Source organism: Saimiri boliviensis, chromosome 1 (genome assembly GCF_048565385.1).
Source record: "Saimiri boliviensis isolate mSaiBol1 chromosome 1, mSaiBol1.pri, whole genome shotgun sequence".
Classification (NCBI taxonomy): domain Eukaryota; kingdom Metazoa; phylum Chordata; class Mammalia; order Primates; family Cebidae; genus Saimiri; species Saimiri boliviensis.
In genome coordinates this window covers 89,496,865-89,523,391 of record NC_133449.1, presented here as the reverse complement: position 1 = coordinate 89,523,391, position 26,527 = coordinate 89,496,865, and the positions used below count along the sequence as shown (strand labels likewise).

Below are 26,527 nucleotides of genomic sequence, written 5' to 3'. Positions count from 1 at the left end.
CATTCTTTTTTATGGCTAAATAGTACTCTATTGTGAATATGCCACATTTTCTTTATCCATTCATTTCGTTGATGGACACTTAGGTTGCTGCCTGGCAAATATTAATGGAAAGAAAGCTAGTATATTATTTCAAATAGACTTAAAGACAAAAAGAATTGATACATAATGGTAAATGGCCATTTGGCAGGAATATATATGTTTTAAATTTACATGCAATTAATGACCATAGCCACAAAATAAAGCAAAAAAACTAACAGATGTACAAGGAAAAAATTGAAAAATTTTACCAGCATAGCAGGAGATTATTTCTGCCTTAGTATTTAATATAGAAAGCAGACCCCCCAAAAAGATTAGTATATCAAAAATTTTAACAGTGCAATTAATAAGCTTGATCCAGTGAATATATATTTCATCCACACACCATAGAAACATCAAATGAATCATTATGGAAATTAATCATGTACTGGGCTATGAAATGAGTTTCAGCAAATTTTAGAGAATTGATATCCTATACTCTATTATAGTACCAACTCAGTTAAATTAGAAATAGATAACACACACAAAAAAAAACCAAAACCCTTTTTTAATTACATGGAAATTAAAAATATTTTTCTCAGTATCTCATGGATGAGAGAAGAAATGTTGAAAGTTGGCCTGTTCTTTAATAGAGGATGTTAAATCATACCTCAGGTTTGCTTGCAACAAACAAAAATCTGAGAAATGGCCCAGATAAAAAGCTTTAGATTCTTGACAGGTGACAGTGTGCAGGGACTCTAAGGACTGATGATGGATTGGTTCTCCCAACAGGAAGGATGAAATTTTTAATGAATGGTAGTGGAACAATTTTATGTTCATATGTGAAAGATGAAATTGGATTAAAAAATACATTTTTGGTAAGTTGAAGATTTAAATGTAAAAGGCAAAAATTATAAAACTCTAGACCATAAAGAAAATGGTTAATAAATTCCACCATATGATTGTTAAGAACTTTCTTATTAAAAGGTAACTAATAGACTGAAAAGACGCATCATTTACTGGAGAAAGATATTCGCATCACATATAAGTATTAGTATCCAAACATTACAAATCATTAAGAAAACCCATAGAAAAATGGGCACAACGCTTCAATAGACATATGGAAGAAATCCAAATGGTATGTGTGTGTGTGTGTGTGTGTGTGTGTGTGTGTGTGTGTGTGTATATATATATTCATATTCTATGTTGGTATACAGATATATTTGAATGAATGAAAAGGAAAGGAGTTCCAACCTGTTACTAATCTGGGAAATGCAGATTGAAATAACAAGGAGATAAAGTTTCATAGTTGATATGGTCTTGCTCTGAGTCATCACCCAAATCTCATCTTTAACTGTAATCCAAATTGTAATCCCCATGTGTTGAGGAGGTTCCTTGTGGGAGGTGATCAGATCACAGGAGTGGTCTCTTCAAGCTGTTCTTGTGAGAGTGAGTTCTTATGAAGATCTGGTGGTTTTATAGGGGGCTTTTCCCCACTTCGCTCGGCACTTATCTCTCCTGCTGCCTTGTAAAGAACATTTGCTTCCCCTTCCGCCATGATTGTAAGTTTCCTGAGGCCTCCCCAGCCATGCAGAACTGTGAGCCAATTAAACGTCTTTCCTTTATAAATTACCCTGTCTCGGATATGTCCCTATAATAGCATGAGAACAGATAATACAACAGTCATCAGATTAACAAAAAATAATTTTGACAAATACATGGAGCATTTGGTTTATACATTCCTGGTTAGTGATAACTGATTTAGCATTTTTTGGTAAGCAGTTTGTCATCACTGAAAGTTGCAGAGAAGAATATTCTGTGACCAAATAATTCTACTTCTTGACATACGTTCAAATTTTAGATGTATACCCAAGAGAAATTCTTGGCACTTGCATTCCAGGTGATATGAACAAAGACCTCTATTAACAGTACTGCTTGTAGTAGCCCCAAACATAAGCAATTAAATGTTCCTTAAGAGTTTCAGAAATTATTGAATATTCACAAAATGAAATACTAGTCTCTATAAAAATGAATTAGTGCTACAATAACGTTAATGAATTTGATGGGGGAGGTGGGGAACAAGTCCCAGAATGTCTTCTATATAATTTAATTTTAAATGATGATTAAATATGGAAGGCTAAATAATGTTTAAGGATTCTGGGAAAAGTATAAAGAAAAACCTTTTGTTAATCTAGTCTTTAATCAGTTAAAAGTGTAGAAAAATAAGTAAAAATTCTGTTTGGTAAAACATTTTGTGTTTAGTATGTTTCTTAGTTATTTTTGGCAAAACAAAAAAAGGCTATTACTGTGACACATCTAATTCTGTGTAATGCAGCATGTTATGTTAGGTAATGCTGAAAATTCTGTGGCTTTCCCTTGTCTTAGTCTCTGTAAAGCATTTCTCTCTTACCAGTGTTAATACCAACCTAAGCAAAAATGCTCTCCTTTGACCTTCTGGGAAATGATCAGAGAATTACAATATGTAATTTTATTTTTCTTATCCTAGAGTAGAATATCACTATGACATTAAAGTTAATTATGCAGATATGCAGATCTCTGTTAGATACCTTAGGAGATGCATGAGCTGTATGTACAACTGTGAAAAAAAGAATGGTACATTTAAATCCCAAGCCACCTTCTCAAGATGCCACCATGGCAGGCATACAATCATGCTCTTCATAGGTTCCAGAGTGATTGTACTGGGTTTGTTTGAACTCCCGACTTCTATTTTTATTTTATTTATGTATGTCTCTATAGAGACAGTCAAAAATTGCCAGTGCTGGGTTGGGAGTGGTGGCTCACGCCTCTAACCCCAGCACTTTGGGGAGCTGAGGCAGGCGGATCACCTGGGGCCGGGAGTTCGAGACCAGCCTGACCAACATGGAAAAACCCCATCTTTACTAAAAATACAAAATTAGGCATAGTGGTGCATGCCTGTAATCCCAGCTACTCAGAAGGCTGAGGCAGGAGAATTGCTTGAACCTGGGAGGTGGAGGTTGCGGTGAGCTGAGATTGCACCATTGCACTCCAGCCTAGGCAACAAAAGTGAAACTCTGTCTCAAAAAAAAAAAAACATTGCCACTGCTGACTATATTGCAAATCATCACAGTGGGGTATTGGGAAAAGTTTCCAATTAGGAGTAATTCTGCTCAGATAAACCTCATTGGCTATGATATTGCCACTGTGCAAAGCTTGAACTCTCTGCTTTTAAAATTCTCCTTGTGAAGAAATTTTTTTCCTTTTTTAGAATGTAGAAGATTGGGAGCCTTAACATAAATGTGTACTTTGCTAAGGTAGATAGTACATTTATCTACTTTTTTGAATAGCAATGCCTTGGCTTTAGAAATTCCTTTATTAGTGGTTATATTAATTACTTGGATTAAGCTAGTTATATGCCTAAAAATTAGAGTATATTTCTTAAATCCCACATCAAATTCTTTTGGCTTTTTTTTGAGTGATATTTGTTATATATCACAATTTTATGTGGCTTGTTGAAATATTGTTCTTAAAGGAGTAACAAAGGGAAATATTATGTCACAAGCCCAAGTTTCCTTTTACTTATTAATACATTTTGCTTTATGAAGCAAACTGACCATGCATATTATTAATGCTCCACTAGTGAATAGTTATTAATACTCTGCTAGTGAATGGTTTCAGTTCATTTTAAGATACAATTTCTCATTAGACTAGAATTTTTAAAATAAATAAAATTGAAAGTTTTCTTGATTTTGTTGTGAAATATACAGATCTTTTTGTAGTAATATTGCATATTTATATATTCCTGAAAACACTAAAATTGTGCACAGCTGATGGGCCAACTCACTGAAAATGTGCAGCTTTGTAACCAGAATGCTAACAAAAATAAATCTTAATGAGAATACTAGAATATGTTAACACATATATTAAATTTGTCACAAATAAAGTATATGGTCATTTTAGGACTTTTACAAAAAAGAAAAACAGTGTGCAAGGAAGGCTTGAAGCTACAGGATTATGGAGGCCAGGGTAAAATGTGTAAAGATTTGGAAAGAAGAGCTCATTAAGTACTTCCAAGAAAGAGCATGTGGCCAAGCTGTGCCAGGAGGAGGAACATGGGTTGAATGAGAATTGTGTACCATACTGTCTTTTCAGCAGCTTGCTGCTTTCCACTGTTAGCCTATTTTAGGTTCAGCTGTTGTTATTTGGTAGTACAAAAAGAAAGACTAAGAAAAATCATGTATAAACCAATATGACTTACGTTATACTAAAATTATTCCCTTACTTACCAATGGGCTAATTCATGTTATGGAAAAGGTTTGTAATAGAACAGGCTGTACTAAGAATACAGAGGTGGCTTCTGTTTTTGACTTAAGCTCTCTGATAAGTCCATGACCTTTTTAGGATTTGATTTTTGTGTCTGAAGTGGAAATACAACAACTAAAAATAATGTAGCACAGCCTTTTCTCCCTTGAGCTTATTGTTTTAATTTTAAACTATAAAAATAATAAGCACATTAAAGAAAAACTGGAAAGTAGAACAAAAAAAAACAAATTACCGTTAGTAATGTAAACCACCATTTTCTTTTCTGTATATATTTTTTACTTTTTCACCAGTTTTTATAAGCTTTTTAATATTTTTACATTCTTCAAGTTAGTCATTTTTAACAGCTACTAAATATTAAATTGAATCGATGTACTTTAGTTTACCATTTCTCTGTTATAGGAAATGTAAGTTTTTTATAGTTTTCCATTATCTTTAATAATTCTTGAACGAATATCTGTGTGTCCCTCCATACATTGTGGGCTGAGAAGGAAATATGTTTTTGCCTTCATAAGATTATTTCACGAAAATGACACATTTGGAATTGTTGGGTCAAAGACTGTGAAATTTTTAACAGTTCTTGATACACATTTCCAGTTAGCTTTCCAAAATGGCCATAAGTCCTTACCCAAAATTGTTTAGTTTATATTTTTTAAATAAGGTTTTTATATAATTTTTTAACATGTATTTGTTTGCTATTTGTATTTACTTAATATGTGAGAAAAGATCATTTGCCTATTTATCCAGTGTGGTGGACTTAGTGTTCTAAGTGGATAGTACTCTGCAGACAGCATTACCACCCTGAATGTGCCTGATCTTACCTAAGTGGATAGTGCTCTAAGGTGTTCTACAAGGTAGTTTAGAAACAGCTTTTTTTCCTGCTTGAAAATACAATGACAGTTCAGACCTTACTCAGATGATGTCAGTCTTTCAATGTCAATACTTGGTTTTTAAACTCTTTGGCATATTTGCTGCCTTACTATTTATTTATATCTTATTGAAATTTTATTGTAAACTCATAATTCAAAGGAATAACATACTTGGAACCATTCAAATTAGTTACTTGTGAGAATATTTAGACTATAGTTATCAAGAGACTGATTTTCGAGTATGTTGCATTAATGTAACTCACTATTTCTGTTTTAAGTAGTATTGCTAAAAATGTAAGTTCATTAAGTGATTGAAGGTAACTCTAATGGCCAGAAATTTGGATATTGACCTTAGCCTGGTTTTAATTTTGGCTTTGCTTTTTATTAGCTTTAGAACCTTATGGAAATGGCTTACTTCATTTCCATTTCCTTATTCTTAACAATGAATTTCAGTTTTTTTATTGTACCATTTAGGATGTTTCCTACCATTAAGGATTCATTTCCGAAATAAATTAACTCTTAAAGGCAGTTGGTACAGCATTTTACAGAATAGACATATAATTTGTATTATGAGTTCACTTCTATCTGAAATAATTATGATTTGAATGTCTACTCATACTGAACAGTTTAGTAAGATTCATTAGGAATACGAAAGTAAAAGACCCAGCTGGGCCCGGTCACTCATGCCTGTGATCCCAACACTTTGGGAAGCTGAGGTAGGAGGATTGCCTGAGGCCAATTGTTTGAGCCCAGCCTGGGCAACATAGCAAGACTCTTGTCTCTATAAAAAATTTGAAAATTAGCCGGGCATGGTGGTGTGCCCCTGTGGTCCCAGCTACTGGGGCAGGAGGATCACTTGAACCCAGGAGGTGGAGGTTATAGTGAGCCATGATATATTGCCACTGTACTCCAGCCTGTGTGACAGAGTGAGACCCTATCTCTTAAAAAGAAAAAAAAAAGAAAGAAAAAAAAGACTCTTACTCCTCATGGAATTCATAGTTGAAAAGAAAGGACATACATTGAACTAAGTAGTAGTTCAGAGTAGAGATGGTACATTTTAAAGCCTATAACAGAATCTGTAATGTAGTAAAATCTCAGCAAATATTAGCCACTGCTATTTAGTACTTTTTAATTTCTAGGTGTAATGAAGATAAATGGAGATTTAAGCGACAAGGCAAAAGTGAAACATTGGAAATTAATCACTCCCTTCTTTAATTGAACACTGGGTACACTAAAGAGTATTTGTTTGTTTAGGAAGCAAGACTTCATTCAACCAATTCTGATTCATTATGTTTTTAAAGTCTCTATGAATACAGATACTTTGGTGATAAAATGAATAATTTGGTCACTTACATAGTACAGGATATTAATTCTTTTATATATTGTGTGTTCATATATGTGAATGTTTATGTATGTGTGGTTTTCATAAGAGATTGAAACAGAAACTAAATCTGTTATCATTTGATCTTTTCCTTTTTACAATGTCTTGATGTTTCTAGTTATGGGTACACAGGGACATAAGAACTGGATATGGAAAGAATGCTGTTAAGATTTAAAATGCATAGGATTTGAGTCATTGGTACTCAGAGGTGGTGTTTACATACTGTTGCCAGCACATATTGTGGTTAGAGTTTTGTTTCTGGAGTCAGTCTACCTGGATTTAAATTCTAACAGTTCCACTTATGCTTAACCTCTGATTCATTTTCCTCATCAATAAAGTTGAGTTAATAATAGTGCCTACTTTATAGGGTTTAATTGACAGTTAATTGAGATAGTATATGTAAATTGTGTAGCACAGTGCCTGAGCCCCAAAGTATTATCTAATGCTATTGCTAATGGAGTGCTCTGAGGGAGTGCTCTGAGGGTAACTACTTCTGGTGGTAGCTCCCAGAATCCAGATAAACTGTTCTACATCTGAACTTAACCAGTTTTCGCTTTTACATACTGACATATAAAAATAAAAATTAATTTACCGGTTTTCAGAATTCTTGAAGTAACCTGCCGATTATGTTCTAAGCAAAATAAAACTCTGGAGTTACCTCCCAATTATTTCAGTTACACAAGCATAAATGGATTGAATAGGATAATAGCTGGTTTTTCACTGAATTTAGAAATGAGTTATTTTTATGAGCCATGGAAAGTTAATTAAATAGCACATTAGCCTATCGTTTTCCTCTCTGGCCTGTTGTTCTCTCGTGATAGTTTTTGAATGGAGGGGTGTTTAAAATGCAAAACAAAAATCATTCAAAAAAATAGAAATGAAAAAAGAATAGTTTAGTAACAGCCATTTTCCACTCTCCTTAAAAGTGGAGGGACAGTTCAGACCTTACTAAGAGAATGTGTGCCTTGAAATGTCAGTACTTGAGATGATAGACAATGCAGAGTTTGAAAGTACTGGAATTTTAAAAAGAAATAATAAACTTATAGTGAATTTAATTTAGCTAATAATAAATTTAGTGAATAAGAAATGTTATCTTGTTAGACTCATAGAAGGAGAGAGTAGAATGGTTGGTAACCAGATACTTGTGGTGAGGATAAGAGGAGGGTGTACGGAAGTGGGAGATGTTAGTCAAAGGTACAAAGTTTTGGTTACACAAGCGGAGTAAGTTATAGTGATCTATTGCATAACATGGTGACTACAGTTAATCATAATGTATATTTCAAAATTCCTAAAAGTGCATTTTAAATGTTCTCACCACAAACAGAAATAGATATGTGAGGTGATGAATATATTAATTAGCCTGATCTAATTGTTTCACAGTATATATATGTATCATAATAATGCATTGTACCCCATAAATATATACAATCATGATTTGTCAATTAAAAATAATGAAATAAAAATGTGATCTTTTTGGTATGATATGCTGTAAAAATAGTATAAATAGTTTCTTTTTATAGTAAACATTTGAGATTTGAGTTTATTTTAAAATATTGCTTAAATAATATTTCAAATTTATTATTTTCAGGATTGAACTATTGTATGACTATTACAGTAAAATCATAGATCCTTAACATGCATATATTAAAAGGTCTTATAATTCAAAGAAATAGTCTGTTCATTTTAAATAATAATAGCCACTACCTTTTAGGTGGTTAGTATGGGCTAGGTACTTTATTAAGTATTTAAAATACATTATTTAATTGTGTTAATACCACCCATACACCTGGTCCTATAAAGCTGCACTTTATTTATAGCTGTTTCAACTAATATATTTTCCTTGTATTATAACCATTATTATCTTTATTATACAAATGTTATGCTTAAATATTACGTGAGCTAATTGATTGTAAAATGTCTCTGGTTTGGGGGATATTTAAAGATGTATTTTCTTTTTCCCAGAATTTAAGAATCTTAAATATTACATTGATAATTGTTTCCTTTGTTGCAGAACTATAAGAGTAAATGGGTCCAGTAATTGGAATGACTCCAGATAAGAGAGCCGAAACTCCAGGAGCTGAAAAGATTGCAGGATTAAGCCAGATTTACAAAATGGGAAGTTTGCCTGAAGCTGTTGATGCTGCCAGGCCAAAGGCCACTCTAGTGGACAGTGAGTCAGCAGATGATGAACTCACAAACTTGAACTGGCTTCATGAAAATACTAATCTTCTAACAAACTTCAGCCTTGGAACTGAGGGTCTTCCAATTGTTAGTCCATTGTATGACGTAGAGGGAGATGATGTGCCATCCTTTGGACCACCTTGCTACCAGAACCAAGAAAAAAAATCAGCAACTTCAAAACCCCCATACTCTTTTAGTCTTCTCATTTATATGGCTATTGAGCACTCTCCAAATAAATGTTTGCCTGTCAAAGAAATTTATAGCTGGATTCTGGACCATTTTCCATATTTTGCTACTGCACCAACAGGCTGGAAGAATTCTGTGCGACATAATCTGTCCCTGAATAAATGTTTTCAGAAAGTGGAAAGAAGCCATGGCAAGGTCAGTGTTTATGAACATTACTGTATTTGGTGAGGTCGGGGAATTAGTTAACATGAAGCCCTTAAAATATCTGGAAACTGGGGAGACAAAAAGTAGTCAAGTCAGATTACTTCAGCTGAACTTAATTATATTCATTTTGAGATGTTTTTAAATTTCTTAAATATTGATATAAATTTAGCAGAATTATGTTTCATCTAATATAGGTACCTAGATTAGTCTTTTAATTATTTCAATTCTTTGTTTCTAGTTTCTATAATGTTCCTATAACTATCAGTATTTGATTCTTTATTCAATATGATAATCTCTGCCTTAAAGTATTGACCATTTAAATTAATGAAATTGATATGGTTGGATTTAAATCTATCATCTTGCTATTTATTTTTCTTTCCTACTTTTCCTGCCTTTTTTGGGTTGAGGTGTTCTTTGGTTTTGATTTTGTTTTTTTTGGTGTTTTTTTGTTTTGTTTTGTTTTGTTTTTGAGACAGTCTTGCTCTGTCGCCCAGTCTGGAGTGCAGTGGTGCAGTCTCAGCTTACTGCAACCTCCATCTCCTGAGTTTCAGTGAATCTTGTGCCTAAGTACCCACAATAGCTGGGACTACAGGTGCATACCACCACGCCCAGCTAATTTTTGTATTTTTAGTAGAGATGGGGTTTTGCCATGTTACCCAGGCTGGTCTTGGAACTCCGGACCTCAAGTAATCCACCCACTTCAACCTCCCAAAGTGTTGGGATTCCAAGTGTGAGCCACTGTGCCTGGCCAAGGTGTTTTTCTTGTTTATTTGCTTTTTTTTTTTTTAATGTTTCAATTTTATCTCTACTGTTGGCTTATTATTTATTTATTTTAGTGGTTGCTATACGATTTTCAGTCTACATCTTTTTCATTGGTCCATCTTTGAATAATATTACACCATTTCACTTAACTTACTCTTTACAGAAAAAGTTGCCTGACACCTGATGCCCTGTTGGATCAATTTCTTTTGCCAGGAGACAAAAGATTTAAAATTTCTCATTATTCAGTTTGGCTGGCAATAATTGTTTTTAACTTCTTTGTGGGGTGTGGGTTTAGAATTCTAGGCTGACATTGGTTTTCTTCTACATATTTTAACGATGATTTGTCTGTCTTTTGGCTCCCATAGTTTCTGGTGAGGAGTCTGCTGTCATTCTTATCTTTGTTCCTCTGTATGTAATGTTTCTTTTTTTACTCACTATCTTCTGTATTTTTTCTTTATCTTTTTATCACTGCTTTTCAGCAGATTGACTATAATGGGCCTAGTTATGTTTTTCTTTATTTTTATCTTACTTCGGTTTCTCAGTGGTTCTTAAATGTGTGGTTGATTGTCTTTCATTGAATTTAGGAAATTTTTGTTCATTATCTCTTCAGGTATTTCTTCTGCCTCACTCTTACTTTTAGGATGCCAAGTAAAAATATATTAGACCATCTGCTATTCTCCCACTCTCTTTTAGTTTGGATAATTTTTATTGATCTTTCTATAGGTTCACCCTTTTTCTTTATTGTGTTCATTCTGCTGATAAGCCCCAGTGAAGGACTCCTTCATATTTTTCATTTCTAATGTTTTTATTTTCCTTTTAAAAGTTTTTGTCTCTGCTAAAATTTGCCACTAGATCCATAAACATATTAATTATAGTTATTAATTATAGTTCTTGAAACTCAATATCTGGTCCATCTCTAGGTCTGGTTTTGTTGACTGCTTTAATCTCTTGTTTTTGTATGTCTTTTATAATGTTGGATTGAATATCAGACATTGTAAAAAAATGGCAGGGACTGAGGTAAGTAATATTTTTACCCAGAAATAGGCATGCCTCTACTTCTGTCAGGCTGTTAGTGTGAACAGGTATTGGTCAGTCTAGTTAGTAATTGAGAAGAGTTTTGGGTGTTTGTGGTTGCAGTAGTTACCTTCAGTACACCACAGTCATCAGACTCCTACAAAGATGGACTACCAATACTTTGTGTTTAAAGTGAGGCCTGGAGTAACAGATGATTTTTTGTCTCAGCATTACTGCTACAACTTCATCTTCCTGCTTGTGCCACATTTGAGGGTGAGAGAAAATAAGATAGCTCTCTCTGTTGCCTGCAGTCTTCCTCTGGAGCACAAAATGGAGGCCAGTAGAAAAAGACCTAGCTAGTGGATGCAGACTCTTCTTCTTCTTGGAATGATAGGGATTCTAAGCTGTCATGCTAACTCACATTTGGTCTTTAAGAATTTGTTTTAAAATTCGGGAGGTTCATTCTTACATTCTTTTATGACTGCCATTTCTGTGCTCTGCCAAAGGTAAGAGTCCATATGTTACATCTCACCTCACAGGATGGACCCTGTCCTGCTTTATTTTATTTTTTTTATTTTGAAACAGGGTCTCACTTTGTCACCCAGCTGGTTCCTGGCATGAAGGAGTTTAAGTTTTAATAAGTAAGGAGGCAAACAGTTAATCATAATACAAAATAGAAAGAAATAAAATAATGGCAACATGCACAGTCAGAGAGAATATGATTAATTATTACCTAGTACAGTGGTCCCCTAACTTTTTGGCACTAGGGACTGGTTTTATGGAAGACAGTTTTTCTGCAGCCTTGGGTGGGGGCATGGGAGATGGTTTTGGGATGAAACTGTTCCACCTCAGAACATATCGGGCATTAGATTCTCATAAGGAGTGTACAACCTAGATCCCCTCACTTGCTCAGTTCACAGTAAGGGTTCAAGCTCCTCGGAGAATCTAATGCCTGGGCTGATCTGACAGGAGACAGAGTTCAGGCGGTAATGCTTCTCAGCCTCCACTCTCCTCCTGCTCGAGGCCATGGACCTGTACTGGTCTGTGGCCTGGGGTTTGGGGACCCCTAATCTAATAGATGTGGGAAAATTTTATGGTAATGTTTGCCTTTGAAGTATGCTTTGAAAAAAAAAAAAACAGGTTTTACAAGGGTAACATATGTCAAAGGGCAATAGTATATTCTGCAGGGAGTTAGGGGCAGTAGGCATATTCTCTATGGGTGAGGAATGTGTGAGAGCAGGGTGGAGAAGCAGAGTGATCCAGAATAGAAGTGTGAATATCATGCTAAGTTGTTTGGACTTCAGTTCTGAGAGCAAACCAGTCAGATTTTAAGCCAGAACATGATGGAGATTCCCTGTATTTGACTTGTGACAGTGTGAATGATAGAGCAATATATTATTTTAAACAGTATCTGAATTCATTTGCCAAAGGAATGTTACAGTTACTGGTACCATGCAAATGGAGATAGTTTTCGTGAAGATGTGGTAATTGAACACTTGATAATCACTGTCCTCCTTATGTCTAAATCCACTGGCTAATTTTCTCTATTACTCAACCTAAAACTGCATTATATGATATGATTAGCTCTGGGAATTCATCTTTTCCTTGATTTGTATAATACTGTGCTTAATTATTTGTTTACCTGCGTGGATGCTTCATCTTTTTCTTCTGCCACTCGCCAATTAAACTTTAGTGTTCACTATTTTGTCTTTTTTGTTGATGTAGTGTTTTCTTGAATAATCTCATTCATTCCCATGGCTTCATATGTCATCTGTAATCTAATGACTTCTAGATCTTTCTCCTAAAGTCCAGACCTAAATTTGAAACTAATTTAGATCTGGAGGTATCTCAAATTCAGTGTGTCCAAAATTGGACTTTATTCCTCTCTCTTCTCCAAGGATCTATCTAGGATTCTCAGCTAGATATCTGGGTCATCTTGAGTACCTGCCCCTTTGCAATGCCTAAGTTATTTGAATGTCAAATTTGAAAGGAATTTAGATATTATCATGATGAACTTCCTTATTTCTTAACCAGAAAAATGAGATAGTTGGTATTACTTGATCTTGGTCTACAAAGCCTGTCAAAGTCATAGGTTAGACCAGGCGTCCCCAAACTAGGGCCCGCAGGCCGCATGTGGCCCCCTGAAGCCATTTATCCGGCTCCTCGCCGCACTTCAGGAAGGGGCACCTCTTTCATTGATAGTCAGTGAGAGGAGCACAGTATGTGGCGGCCCTCCAACGGTCTGAGGGACAGTGAACTGGCCCCCTGTGTAAAAAGTTGGGGATGCCTGGGTTAGACTCTAGAAAAAAACAGTATCTAGTAGCACCTACAAATACCTACAAGTTGCTTTTTGATTCTGGCCATTTCTTGTAGTTTCTACCATCACATTGGCTTTAGTTCAGGTGTTCCCCGATTTCTTATCAAACTGAACTATTATATGAATTGAGAAGTCAGCATGAAGGATTGGATTCAGGTATATTCCTAGACCCAGATAGATGTGTGACTTGTTAAAGGTAGACTCTCTGAGCCTCATTTTTACGTGAGTTTTTGTAACTAGTAACCTTTGGTAATATGACATACTAAATAAAAGCCTGACTTGTTAATATGGTTTTCAAGACCCTCCCCAGTTTGGCCTCTGCCTGTCTTTGCAGCTTTTTTTCTTCACTACTTCATGATCTATCCCCATGAGACTACTTGCTATTCCAGTATACTATAAATAGTCCTTGCTTATTTAGTTCCTCTGTCTACACTGCATTTTCGTAATTCGCTATCAGTTGAGGTAACGTTTCCTCAAAGCCTAGCTCAGAAGTTACCTCTCAAGCATTTCCTTTTGTGTAGTCATCTTGTGTTTCTGTAACATTCTGTTTGTTACCTTTTAAAACATATGTATCCCAGTTGTGTAAAGATTTGCTTCTCCCACTAAGGAGGATACAAGAGCTCTCTGAGGTCAAGTCCTTAGTGGAATAGTCAGGAGAGGGAGAGACAGAGACAGAGACAGAGACAGAGACAGAGAGAGAGAGAGAGAGAGAGAGAGAGAGAGAGAGAGAGACAGACAGACAGACAGACAGACATAGGAGCGGGGGGAGAGGAGAGACGAGAGAGGTGTATGTCTGTGTGTCAGAAAGAGAGAAGACGGGGAGTGATATTGTTCAGTAACCTTTTAAAAGCTCAGTGTCTTTGTTCTTAAAGCATAATTCTCTTTAATATGATGTAGATGAACATTTAGGTTTCTAATTTTTTGTTATAAACATTGCTACAGTGAAAATCATCTCCCTAGCCTTCCTTTCTTTTTGCCATCTTTGAAATTGATCCCCCCTTTATTCTATTGTTTTTCCTCTTATTTTGGTACTGTTATTTTCTGTCTTTTTAACATTATACATTACATATTTCATTAGTCTTCATTTAAATTTACCCTCATAGTTACCAGTATCGTTTGTTATTTCTTACGCATTGAGAATTTCCTTAGTAAGGGTCTTTTGATAGTAAACACTCTTAATTTTTGTTCAAAAATTACTTCTATTGCACTTTTGCTCCTGAAGAATAGTTTGTGTGTTTACATTCCTAGACTCATTGTTTTTGAATAATAAGCTGTCAGTATAATTGGCTTACCCTTAGTAGTAATGTCTTTTCTCTTTTTCAAAAATTTCTGAAAATTTTTAGCTATTGTTTTTCTAATTCTTTGTATTATCAGGAACCATCTTAGATTATTGTAAACCTTTTCACTGTATGTTTTGTATTTTCCATTTCTGGCTCCTTCATCTTCAATTATGTCTAACATACTTTTATCCTTACCTATTGAGTTTCTAAGTTCAATTATGTATTTTTATTTCTAGTAGCTCTCTTTAGTTCTTTTTCAAATCACCTTGCTTTTAGTATCTTGCTTCTTGATTAATTTAAACTTGTCTTTTAACTTTGAGAAATATTTCATATTACCTTATCACAGTTACAATATCTGAATCTTTTAGGCATACATTTGTTGTCTTTGCTGGCTCTCGAGTTATCTCTTGTCCTTCCAGTCCTACAAGATGTCAAAATGGAGGGTCAAGTTCATCATATTTTGGCAGATACCTGTAAGGTTAAAGCCAGCTACAGATATCTTAAAATTCCTACTTTCACTTTATTTTTGGATCTTCTAGATTACTCAGTTTCCTGCAAGTCCAGTGATGCCATTAAAAATATTTTTTAAATGTTTATTCATTAACTTTAGCTGTTTTCAGCAGAGAGGTCCATTATGTCATCTAATCTATTATGTAGCCGTAAACAAAAACACAATTTAGTTTGCAGACTGTATACTATTATCAGTAATCATCAGACCTAGGGAAACAAGCTGATCAGAAGCTATACCAATAGATCAAAAATAAAAGAAATTAAAAGGAAGAAATCATATTATGACTAACAAATCAGAGGTTCAGAAACAGCCAGAGCATTCACTGTGTAGGAATTTGCCCTCTTGCTAGAACATTTTTCTTGAGGACAGGAGCTATTTCTTCATTTTTGTGTCTCTAGCATGTACTCTCAAGCCTAATACACAGTGAGACTCAATTAACATGTATAAAATTTAGTAATATGTATATATACTTTTGGGAGTATTTGTTTGTTTGTTTGTTTGTTTGTTTGTTTAAGATGGAGTCTCACTCTGTCACCCAGGCTAGAGTACAGTGGCATGGTCTCAGCTCACCACAACCCCCATCTCCTAGGTTCTAGCAATTCTCCTGCCTCAGCCTCCGGAGTAGCTGGATTACAGGTACCTGCCACACTATGCCTGGCTAATTTTTTGTATTTTTAGTAGAGACAAATCTCAAGTTTGAGGTCAGCAGTTTTGAGACCAGCCTAGCTAACATGGTGAAACCACCCACCTTGACCTCCCAAAATGCTTGGATTACAGATGTGAGCCACCGTGCCTAGCCATAGTAGTATGAATAAATAGGTTCACTATGTAAGATTCCTAGATGGGTTCATGGGAGAAGTCTGGTGTTTCACAATATTAGACATAACTGTCTGCCTTTAATGACCTACATTTCAAGGACTATTATAATCTGTTTTCTCTTGAAATACTAGCTTTATGTTTCTAGCCAAATTCTAATGATAGTATGTGGTCTACCTATCCAATTTCCCACTAGATTAAAATTCTTATTCTTTCTTTTTACAAAGGCTATTTTAGAATATGCTACTGGATAAAAATGATTTCTGTACATAAAATATCTGAGGAAAAAATACATTTATAGTAAAATATTATTATTATTACTTTTGAGATGGAGTCTCACACTATTGCCCAGGCTGAATCTCGGCTCACTGCAACCTCTACCTCCCAGTTTCAACCGATTCTCCTTCCTCAGCCTCCTGAGTAGCTGGGATTACAGGTGCCTGCCACCACACCTGGCTAATTTTTTCTGTTTTTAGTAGAGACAGGGTTCTACTATGTTGGCCAGGCTGGTCTCAAACTACAGATCTCACTACTGAACTAGTCGGATCCACCTGGCCTCCCAAAGTGCTGGGATTACAAGTGTAAGCCACCATGCCCAGCCAGTAAAATACTTTTCAAAAATTACCTTGGTAATTTTCCAGTGAAAGGTAATTTTTTTTGTCAGCGCTCCAGAGTGGGAGGGAGACAGAGTCTTGCTCTGTCACCCAGGCTGAAGAGCAGTGGCCTGATTGTGGCTCACTGTAGCTTTGACCTCCCAGGTTCAAGCAGTCCTCCCACCTCATCCCCTTAAGTAGCCAGGCCTACAGGTGCACGCCATCATGACCAGCTATTTTTTTGTAGAGATGCAGGATCTCACTATCTTCCCCAGGCTGATCTCGAACTCTTGGGCTCAAGCAATCCTTCCACCTCAGCCAGAATTATAGACATGAACCACTGCACCCAGATCAGATTTTTTTTGTAATGGGGGAATTGGAAATAGGGAGGAGGTTGGAAGTTCGTGTGAATTTTTTTTTATTGTTGGGAATTTTGAATATGTAATTTCCAAGGTTCATCATTTGATTTTATTCTTGAATTGTGTCACTTAATTCTTTTATACTTTTAGAACTATTGTGTTTATGCTTATGATGGTACATAAAAGTCTACTAGATATTTAGAAATATAGACAGGAATAGAGGTGATGCAGTGAGATTAAAGCTCTAAGTTTGGAATTGGTCAGCATCACTTCTGAGTGGATGAATCTAGGAAAAGTGTGGTGTAATGAACCCAAGGAAGCTAAGTTTAAATGTGAATGGCCAACAGTGCCAATGTTGTAGAATTCTTGAAAATGATTTGCTAAGAAGTTGTTGAGAAAGTAGCAGCCAAAAGATTAGCATTCAGAATATATAATAAGTGCTGTGCTGATAAATGTTTAACAAGTGGCTAGGGATGGGCTGTTTAGCTTTTGCAGATTTCCATGCTATAAATATTTCCATCATGGCCAATTTCAAGCTACCAACATCATGTCATTAAATGTGGAGTTGAGAAGAGATGTTTACAATCAACAGTATACCGCTATATAGAAGAAATTCATATAATTCAATAAGAAAATGAGAATCTAATAGGAAAATGGGCAAGTATATGAATAGGCAGTCCACAAAAGAGGAAATACAAATGAGCAATAAACATGAAGATATTCATCTTACTAGTAATGTGTATAAGGGACATACAAATTAAAAGAACAAAAAAAGCATTTTTATCTATTAGAATTCAAAAATTTTAAATATTTGATAATATTAAATCAGATGAGAACATGAGTAAATATTGGTAGTTTCACATCATTGACAGGAGTATATTAATATGACCATTCTTTAGGGCACCCTGGCAGTAGTTATTAGATTAAGAAATGTTCATGTCCTTTGACCTAGCAGATCATATTCTGATTTCTCCCCTAGAGTAGCATTCGTACTTGCACACAAGAAGATGTGTATAAAAATATTCACTTTGGTATTATTTTTAGTAAAAGTTACAAAATTACATGTCCAGTGGTATGATTTATGGTAGTGCTCAAAAGGGAATTGGTCATGCCCATAATTTTTAAATATATACATTTTTAATGTAATTAACCTGAGTGTTTTATATGTTCAGGGAAAGGAAGGAATTAAGGAAGTAAGAGCTAGAGAATGGGCAAGGATGCAGTCCAGAGTACAGTTAGAATTTGATAAAGAAAAAGAGGGAAATCATCTTATAATAAATAAGAATAAATATAGAAATTCTATTGGCACAAAAATTAGCAAGCTATCACCACAAGTCAGGGTGGGAGAGAAGGAACTTGTAAATCATCTTTATAAAAATCAGTAGACTATTTTGCCTAAATGAGATATAGGCAGAAAGAGATACATTCAATAGATTTGGGAATGCATGTGAATTTTTTTTTTTTTTTAATTTATGAAACCTTTCTTGGGTCAATAACTGAATGACAGTATATTCTTTCCAATCTGTGGAAGTCAAATAAATTAGACTTAGTTGCATTAAATGTTAGAATTGGATATGGCAACCTTGACAACACTTTTCTGATGAATGGCTGTTATCTAGAGACGATAATCCCATAGAAGGCAGAATGGCAAGGTCTAGATCAAACTATGAAGTGGTAATGATACTCAGCCACATGATATAGCTGCTGATTAGATTTTTTTTCTCCCTATCATTTGTACCATTTTTACTACTCTGAAACGACAGGTGTAACAATCCTGGTTTGGTATTTATTTGTCTCCGGATTTTAAATCTATTAAAGTTATATGTTGTCTTTTATTTTGGTTCAGATTGCTTTGGTTTGGGCTTTATGTTTTAAATGTCAACATCTGTCTGGGCACAGTGGTGCACACCCATAATTCTAGCACTCTTGGAGGCTGAGACACGAGAATCGCTTGAACCCAGGGGTAGAGGTTGCAGTGAGCCAAGATCATGCCACTGCATTCCAGCCTGGGTGACAGAGCAAGACTCTGTCTCAAATTTAAAAAAAAAAAAAAAAAAAAAAAAAAAAAATACTGGCCTGGCGTGGTGGCTCACTCCTGTAATCCCAGCACTTTGGGAGGCTGAGGTGGGTAGATTACTTGGAGTCAGGAGTTTGAGACCAGCTTGACCAACATGGTGAAACCCCATCTCTACTAAAAATACAAAAATTAGCCTGGCATGGTGGTGCTCACCTGTAATCCCAGCTGCTTTTGAGGCTGAAGGAAGAGAATTGCTTGAACCTGGGAGGTGGAGGTTGCAGCGAGCTGAGATTGCGCCACTGCATTCTAGCCTGGGTGACAGAGCAAGACTCTGTCTCCAAAAAAAAAAAAGAAAAGAAAGAAAGTTAACATCCAAGTCTTATATGTTCTTTTCTAATTTTTTAGAAAGCCCAATTTAAACATTATTACTGTGAGATTTTTTAGCTGGGAAACATGGAATTAAATTTTTTTTTTTTTACTGTGGTAAAATTTTAATCAGTTAAATTATTTTAAACTCAGAGGTTCTAAAAGCCACTGAAAATCATTACCACTTTATAGTGTTATCTAGGCTTTGCCATTTTGCCTTCTTTTTTGGGATTACACAACATGAGCAACTATATTAAAATATACAGGACAAGTACATAAAAACATTGTAGGAATAATGAACATTGCCTTTTCTCCCAGTCTATTCTTTACAATTTCTGTTAAGATAAGTCTTTTTAAAGTTCACCTTTTAGTATATTCATAATTTCTTCAAAACCTTTAGCAGTTCTCTACCAAGTAAGTTCAGGAGCCTTAGAATTCTAAAAACGCAAATTAGTAAAATGAGAAAATGCTTATTTCCTGTTTCCATTGCACAGAAGACTATTTTGTTTCAAGTAAATTTAGATTTGAACAGTACTTCTAAAACTTTTTATTGTTTGTGTTCTGTCCTCTAAGCCCAATAATATAGGAGCAAAGGTTTTAAGTGGAAAATTAGTTTAAAATAAATTTCTTTTTGCTGTAGACTCTAAAATGTAGATTGACAAATACAGAGGTTTTATCTCTTGTTCATGATAGTTGATGAACAGACACAGTGAAAGGAAGTGCTGCCATGGTAACATAAACCAGACTGTTTAAGACCATACTCAAGATGCTTAACTGCCCTGAAACTGTAAGTTTTCAATACCAATTCTTCCAATTTGCTATTTCAAAGAAATAGCAGCTCTACTGTGATCAAAACAATTTGCCGTCCCCTCACAATGGAATTTGAAAAGTAGACTTAAACCAAACAATTTCTCAGAGTGTAATCTCCGGAATACCAAGGTAGAATATGGCTAGCGTTGTTAAAATAATTGTCTTGGTCTGTGTATGAAAAGTAATGCATGCATATCTTTTCTATATGAGATTGAACTGGCTTTGGGGCAAAAGATGTTGTGGGCGCTAACATTTTAATTCTTTTTTTTTTTTTCTTGAGACAGGGTTTCACTGTCACCCAGGCTGGCCTCAGCCCCCTGAGTAGCTGAGACTACAGGCGTGCACCACCACACCTGGTATTTTTGTAGAGACAGAGTTTTTTGCTATGTTGCTCACGGAACTCCTGAGCACAAGCTATCACCTGCCTCAGCTTCCCAAAGTGCTAGGATTACAGACTTGAACCACCACACCTGACCCGGTGCTAGCATTTTTTTTCCCCGTCATCAAAACACATTTATCATTTGGGGCAGGTGACCGAACATATAGCTAAGTTAAGAAGTTTTATCATTTAGTCCAAAAATACATTTGTAGAACTTGTCCTTCTTGGGGAAAAAAAAAAAAAAACAGAAAAGAAAATGTCAAATACTTGTTTAACATAGTTAATGTGATATCTTGCAGCTGAACACCAGAAAAAAAGTTTCTCCTGATAATCCAGTGCATTTCTCTCTTTATGACAGTGTGATATGACAACTGTGGTTTTTCTATGTATATACATTACTAGCATAGTAAAAAACTGCCTTACAGTCAATTGCTATACCTTTTCACAGACAAAAGGTTTTATTCTGTCCTAAATTTATTGTATCCCTGGTTTTTTACCACCTAACTTTTGCCTTTTATTCAGAATTAATTTATTTTTGTTCTTGATTTTTTTTTTTTTTTTTTTTTTTTTTCAAAATTCTCTCCTCTGTGGAAAGTAAAAAAAGAGTAGGAATATACTATTGTTTAACCCTTATGTATGCCGGTTTCAGAATGGCCTCTTTATAGTCACCTATTTTGCAGCTATGTGTCACTTGAATATAAATCAACTTATTTGAATCTCGTTACAATTCAGTGAAGTGGCCTGCATTGTTGTTTTACTTTAAGGGTAAAATGTAAATGAGAAGTCTGACTCTCAAAAATTAAATGATTTGCCCAATATCACATAGCCAATCAATAAGAAATGATCTGGATCTCAATGTTTGAACCTATAGAACAGTGTTCTTTCATTTTGCCATTCTGCTATAAAAATTATGACACAATATTTGGAGAGAAAAGAGCCTCAGTAATAGACTAGTATTACTTTGAAAAAGAGTGTGGGAAATGGAAGGACTCTGGAGAGCATCACATTAAATCTTAATATCAATCACAATAGCCTATATCATAGAAGATTTCATACACGCAAAAGAGAGTGTGAGAATGGGAAACAAGTAAATTTTGTTGTTATCTAAATAATTGTTAATGTAGTTGTAAAGGTAATTCACATTTTAACAAAGAGTTTTTGAAAAAGAAAAGGCATAATAGAAAACCAGAAACTAGTAACATTTGAACCTCACTAATCTTGTGAGTTAGAGGAAGTTTTGTACATCATAGGGTGACTTTTAGTCACTACAATGCACACATAGCAAGCTCACTTCAACCTTAGTTTCATACTCAAAAGGTACCAGAGATTATTTCCCCCCCCTCCACCTGCACATTTATTAAAAGCATTTAGACACTGGCTATGTATAAAAGTTCCTAGTTAGTAATTCTTGTGCATTTTATTCTAGGTTAATGGAAAAGGTTCCTTATGGTGTGTTGATCCGGAATATAAACCCAATCTTATCCAGGCACTGAAGAAGCAACCTTTTTCTTCAGCATCTCCACAGAAGTAAGGATCTTCCATATAACTGTCGGGGGTGATTTATAGGATTTCATTGTGTGAGATGAATAAACTTAAAGGTCCTGGGTATTTTGGGTTTTTTTTTTTATTATTATATGAAGAAGTATTTATGTTTTATTTAGTTTTTTGGGTTGGTTTGTTTTTGAGACAGAGTCTTACTCTGCCACCCAGGCTGGAGTACAGTAGCGAGATCTCAGCTCACTGCAACCTCTGTCTTCCAGGTTCAGGTGACCCTTCTGCCTCAGCCTCCCTAGTAGCTGGGACTACAGGCATGCACCACCACTGTCAGCTAATTTTTGTCTTTTTAGTAGAGACAGGGTTTCACCATGTTGGCCTGGCTTGTCTGTAACTCTTGACCTCAAGTGATCCTCCCACCTTTGCTTCCCAAAGTGCTGGGATTACAGGCGTGAGCCACTGTGCTCACATTTTTTTCTTTCTTAAGAAGTATTTATGGGTAAGACATTAACCTAAGGAAGTTTTCCTTAAGGTCTACTTTGTGTTTCTAGAAAACAGGAAATTGGTTGGTTGAAAACGTACATTCTGGGAAATATAGTCGGTACTGAATATGTATAAGTAAGCCCTAAATAAAGTTGTAATATGATTTCAGTTACAAACAGGTCAGATTATTTTAATTGTCTGCAATATTAATTTTTTTAGTACTTAACAATATTTGTAAAGTATGTTCAAGTCTAAAATTTTTAAATGTTTGGCAAGTAAAATAATGCTTTGAAGTTTGTTTTTCTTTTTTTCTGGTAAATATAATAGTACTGTATTTGCTTATAATTTTCTTTGGCTTTGTTTTCAAACCCAGTAACCCCTATTGGTCTTCTAGCTTCCTCATTTTAAGTTAAATCTGAAAATAATATGACCTTCTTAAATCTGGTTTTTGTTTCCTTTTTCTAAAGAAGACTTTAGAGTCTTCTTCAATTTATTATATACCTTTATTTGAATTGAAAATCCCAGGTTTGGTTAAAATACTTTTAAGAGTAGTTTATAATTTCTAACTAATTTTTTGAAAAATTTTGAAAGATTTTTAATAAAGTAATAAATGGAAATGTTTAAACCTATGCAAAAAAGTGGAGAGAAAGTTATAATGAACTCCCAGCTGCAACAGTCATCAACATTTCATATTGTGGCCAATTTGAATTCTTAAAGTATTATTAGATAACTTGTAGAGGAGTGGTTGTAGCTGGAATACAGTAAACAGCTGGGAAGACTAAAGTTGAAATATTGGTAATCTGTTCATTCACTGAGATTTTAAGCATCTTTACCATGTTTGTAGATTAGATGGATCATTATAAAAAGAATAACTGAGTGGTTTATCTTTTTGAAATGAAACCTAGAAAAGAAGTTACCAGATTTTATATCCTCATTTGGGAGTTGATATGTTTTATAATTAATGTTGAAGTTAATTAACAAATAGATTTTTTTATACTATCATAAATTCCAAAGAGTAGTTTTTCCCAAAAATGTTTTAATTTCTGGATTAAAAAAAGAACTGTTGATGTGTTTCCATGAATATAGAAAGTTTAATTTGATATTTATTTATAAAATCAGGAAGATACCTGTTTGCTGTCATTACCAAGTGTTCCTTAACCATGTGTTCTGGCAAATGCTTTTATTTCTGTGGTACTACCTACAGTATATTAGTATTACATCAAACTTAAGCATCTAATACGAAACCAAATAGTAACTATCAAATACTATCTATTGTTCCAGGCGTTTTTAATGCAGTATTCTTTTTTTCCTTTTTTTTTTTTCTTTCTTTCTTTCTTTTTTTTTTTTTTTAAGAGTCTCACTCTGTTTCCCAGGCTGGAGTGCAGTGGCACAATCTCAGCTCACTGCAACCTCTGCCTCCTGGGCTCAATCGATTCTCCTGCCTCAGCCTCCTGAGTAGCTGGGATTACAGGCATGTGCCACTACGCCTGGCTAATTTTTGTATTTTTAGTAGAGATGGTGTTTCACCATGTTGGTCAGGCTGGTGTCGAACTCCTGACCTCGTGATCTGCCCACCTCAGCCTCCCAAAGTGCTGGGATTATAGGCGTGAGCCACTGTGCCCAGCCCTTTAATGCATTATTCTTATTTAATTATCATAATAGCCTATGTGGGAGATTTAATTATTTCTATTTTACAGATGAAAAAACTAAGAGATTAATTATATTTTGCCTAAGAACATCCAAATAGTTGTGGTTTAATTTTGGCTCCTATACTCTTTCTGCTTTGGCAGACTTTCTAAACTCAGTAGTATTAGCAAAGAAAACAAGGTAAAAATAGTTTGTTTTTTATGGTACAAATTAGCTGTATTTGTGACTGTTCTATAAAAAGTGAAAAAGCTGAGCACGAATGGCTCATCCCTGTAATCCCAGCACTTTAGGAAGCTAAGGTGGGCAGACCAGTTGAGCCTAGGAATTTGAGACCAGCTTGGGCAAACCCACCGCCCTTTTTTTTTTTTTTTTTTAAACATAATAAAACCCCTTCTCTACCAAAAAAATACAAGAATTAGCCAGACATGGTAGCACATGCTTGTGGTACCAGCTATTAAGGAAGCTAAGGTGGGAGGATCACCTGAGCCCAGTAAGTCAAGGCTGCAGTGAGCTGAAGTCATGCCACTGCACTCTAGCCTGGGTGACAGAGTGAGAACCTGTCAAAAATTAGGGGAAAAAAGTAAAATAAAAGATTTTTAAGCATATTTGCTTTTTTGTTTTTCAGTGGTTCTTTATCACCTCACTATTTAAGCTCTGTACTCAAGCAGAACCAGGTGCGAACCCTCAAAGGTATGTGTGCATATAGTGCAGTCATGTGCCATACAACAATGTTTTGGTGAACAACGGACTGCATACAATGGTGGTCCCCTAAGATGATAATGGAGCTGAAAAATTTCTATGCGTGGTGACTTGGTAGCTTGTAACCAAGCTTTTATTCAGGTTTGTGGTGATGCTGTTGCAAGCATACTCACTGCACTGCTAGTCATTTAAAAGTATAGCATATAGTTATATAAATACATTAATACTTGATAATGGTAATAACTATGTCACTGGTTTATGTAACTATACTATTTACTGTTATTTTCAAGTATGCGCCTTACACTAATTTTAAAAAGTTAACTGCAAAAGAGCCTCACACAGGTCCTTTAGGAGGTATTCGAGAAGAAAGCATTGTTACCATAAGAAGATGACAGCCCCATGTGTGTTATTATCCCTAAAAATCTTTCAGTAAGACAAAATGTAGAGGCAGAAGACAGTGATGTTGATGATCTTGACCCTATGTATGCTTAGGTTAATGTGTGTATTTGTGTCTTTATTTTTAACTAAAAAGTTTAAAAAATTTTTTTTAATTTAAAAATAGAAAAAAGCTTACAGGTTATAAAGAAAATATTTTTATACAGCTGTATAGTGTATTTTATGCTGTTACTACAAAAGTTAAAAAGTTTATAAAGTAAAAATTTACAGTAAACTAAGGTTAATTTATTATTGAAGAAAGAAAAATTTTTACATCTAGTACAGCCTAAGTGTACAGTGTTTATGAAGTCTACAGTAGTGTATAGTAAAGTCCTAGGCCTCTACATTCACTCACCACTCACAGTCACTGACTCACCCAGTGCAACTTCCAATCTTTCAAGCAGTCTCCAGTCTTTCATGGTAAGTACCCTACATAGGTATACCATTTTAAACATTTATATAGTGTTTTTACTGTAACCTTGTTTTTTTCCTGGCAGAAACAACAGGACATTTACTGTACCTTTTCTATGTTTATATATGCAAATGCCATTTGTGTTACAGTTGCCTATAATATTCAGGACAGTAATGCTGTACAGATTTGTAGCTCAGGAGCAATCCTAGGTGTGTAGTAGGCTATACCATTTAGGTTAGTGTTATAAGTACACTCTATGATGTTCACACAATGAGATTTCTCAGAACATACCCCATCATTAAACAAAGAATGACTTTATTTTTATTTATTTATTTATTTTTATTTATTTATTTTTTATTTTTTATTTTTTTTTTGAGACGGAGTTTCGCTCTTGTTACCCAGGCTGGAGTGCAATGGCGCGATCTCGGCTCACCGCAACCTCCGCCTCCTGGGTTCAGGCAATTCTCCTGCCTCAGCCTCCTGAATAGCTGGGATTACAGGCACGCGCCACCATGCCCAGCTAATTTTTTGTATTTTTTTAGTAGAGACGGGGTTTCACCCTGTTGACCAGGTTGGTCTCGATCTCTCGACCTCGTGATCCACCCGCCTCGGCCTCCCAAAGTGCTGGGATTACAGGCTTAAGCCACCGCGCCCGGCCTTATTTTTATTTTTTGAGTCGGAGTTTCGCTCTTGTTACCCAGGCTGTAGTGCAATGGCGGGATCTCGGCTCACCGCAACCTCCGCCTCCTGGGTTCAAGCAATTCTCCTGCCTCAGCCTCCTGAGTAGCTGGGATTACAGGCACGTGCAACCATGCCCAGCTAATTTTTGTATTTTTAGTAGAGACAGAGTTTCACCATGTTGACCAGGATGGTCTCGATTTCTTGACCTCGTGATCCACCCGCCTTGGCCTCCCAAAGTGCTGGGATTATTTTTATTTTATTTACTTGTTTTATTTTTAAGAGATGGTGTCTTGCCATGTTGCCCGCACTGGTCTTGA

General features: G+C 35.2%; 1 protein-coding gene and 1 non-coding gene across 6 annotated transcripts in view; one reads left to right on the top strand and one right to left on the bottom strand.

Annotated features, from left to right (window-relative positions):
* The window catches only part of FOXN2 (forkhead box N2), a 75,035-nt gene that overhangs the window by 30,434 nt on the left and 18,074 nt on the right, over positions 1-26,527 (top strand). For all 5 annotated transcript variants that reach the window (XM_074400284.1, XM_074400288.1, XM_074400285.1 and 2 more), the window contains 3 exons: positions 8,576-9,126; positions 21,786-21,886; positions 24,609-24,673. In XM_074400284.1, the coding sequence (XP_074256385.1) occupies positions 8,590-9,126; positions 21,786-21,886; positions 24,609-24,673 (703 nt within the window). In that variant the 5' untranslated portion in view covers positions 8,576-8,589. The remainder of the gene's footprint in view (positions 1-8,575; positions 9,127-21,785; positions 21,887-24,608; positions 24,674-26,527) is intronic.
* LOC120361906 (U4 spliceosomal RNA) lies at positions 3,072-3,208 on the bottom strand. The gene has a single exon (XR_005577946.2). It is a non-coding gene; the product is annotated as a U4 spliceosomal RNA (small nuclear RNA).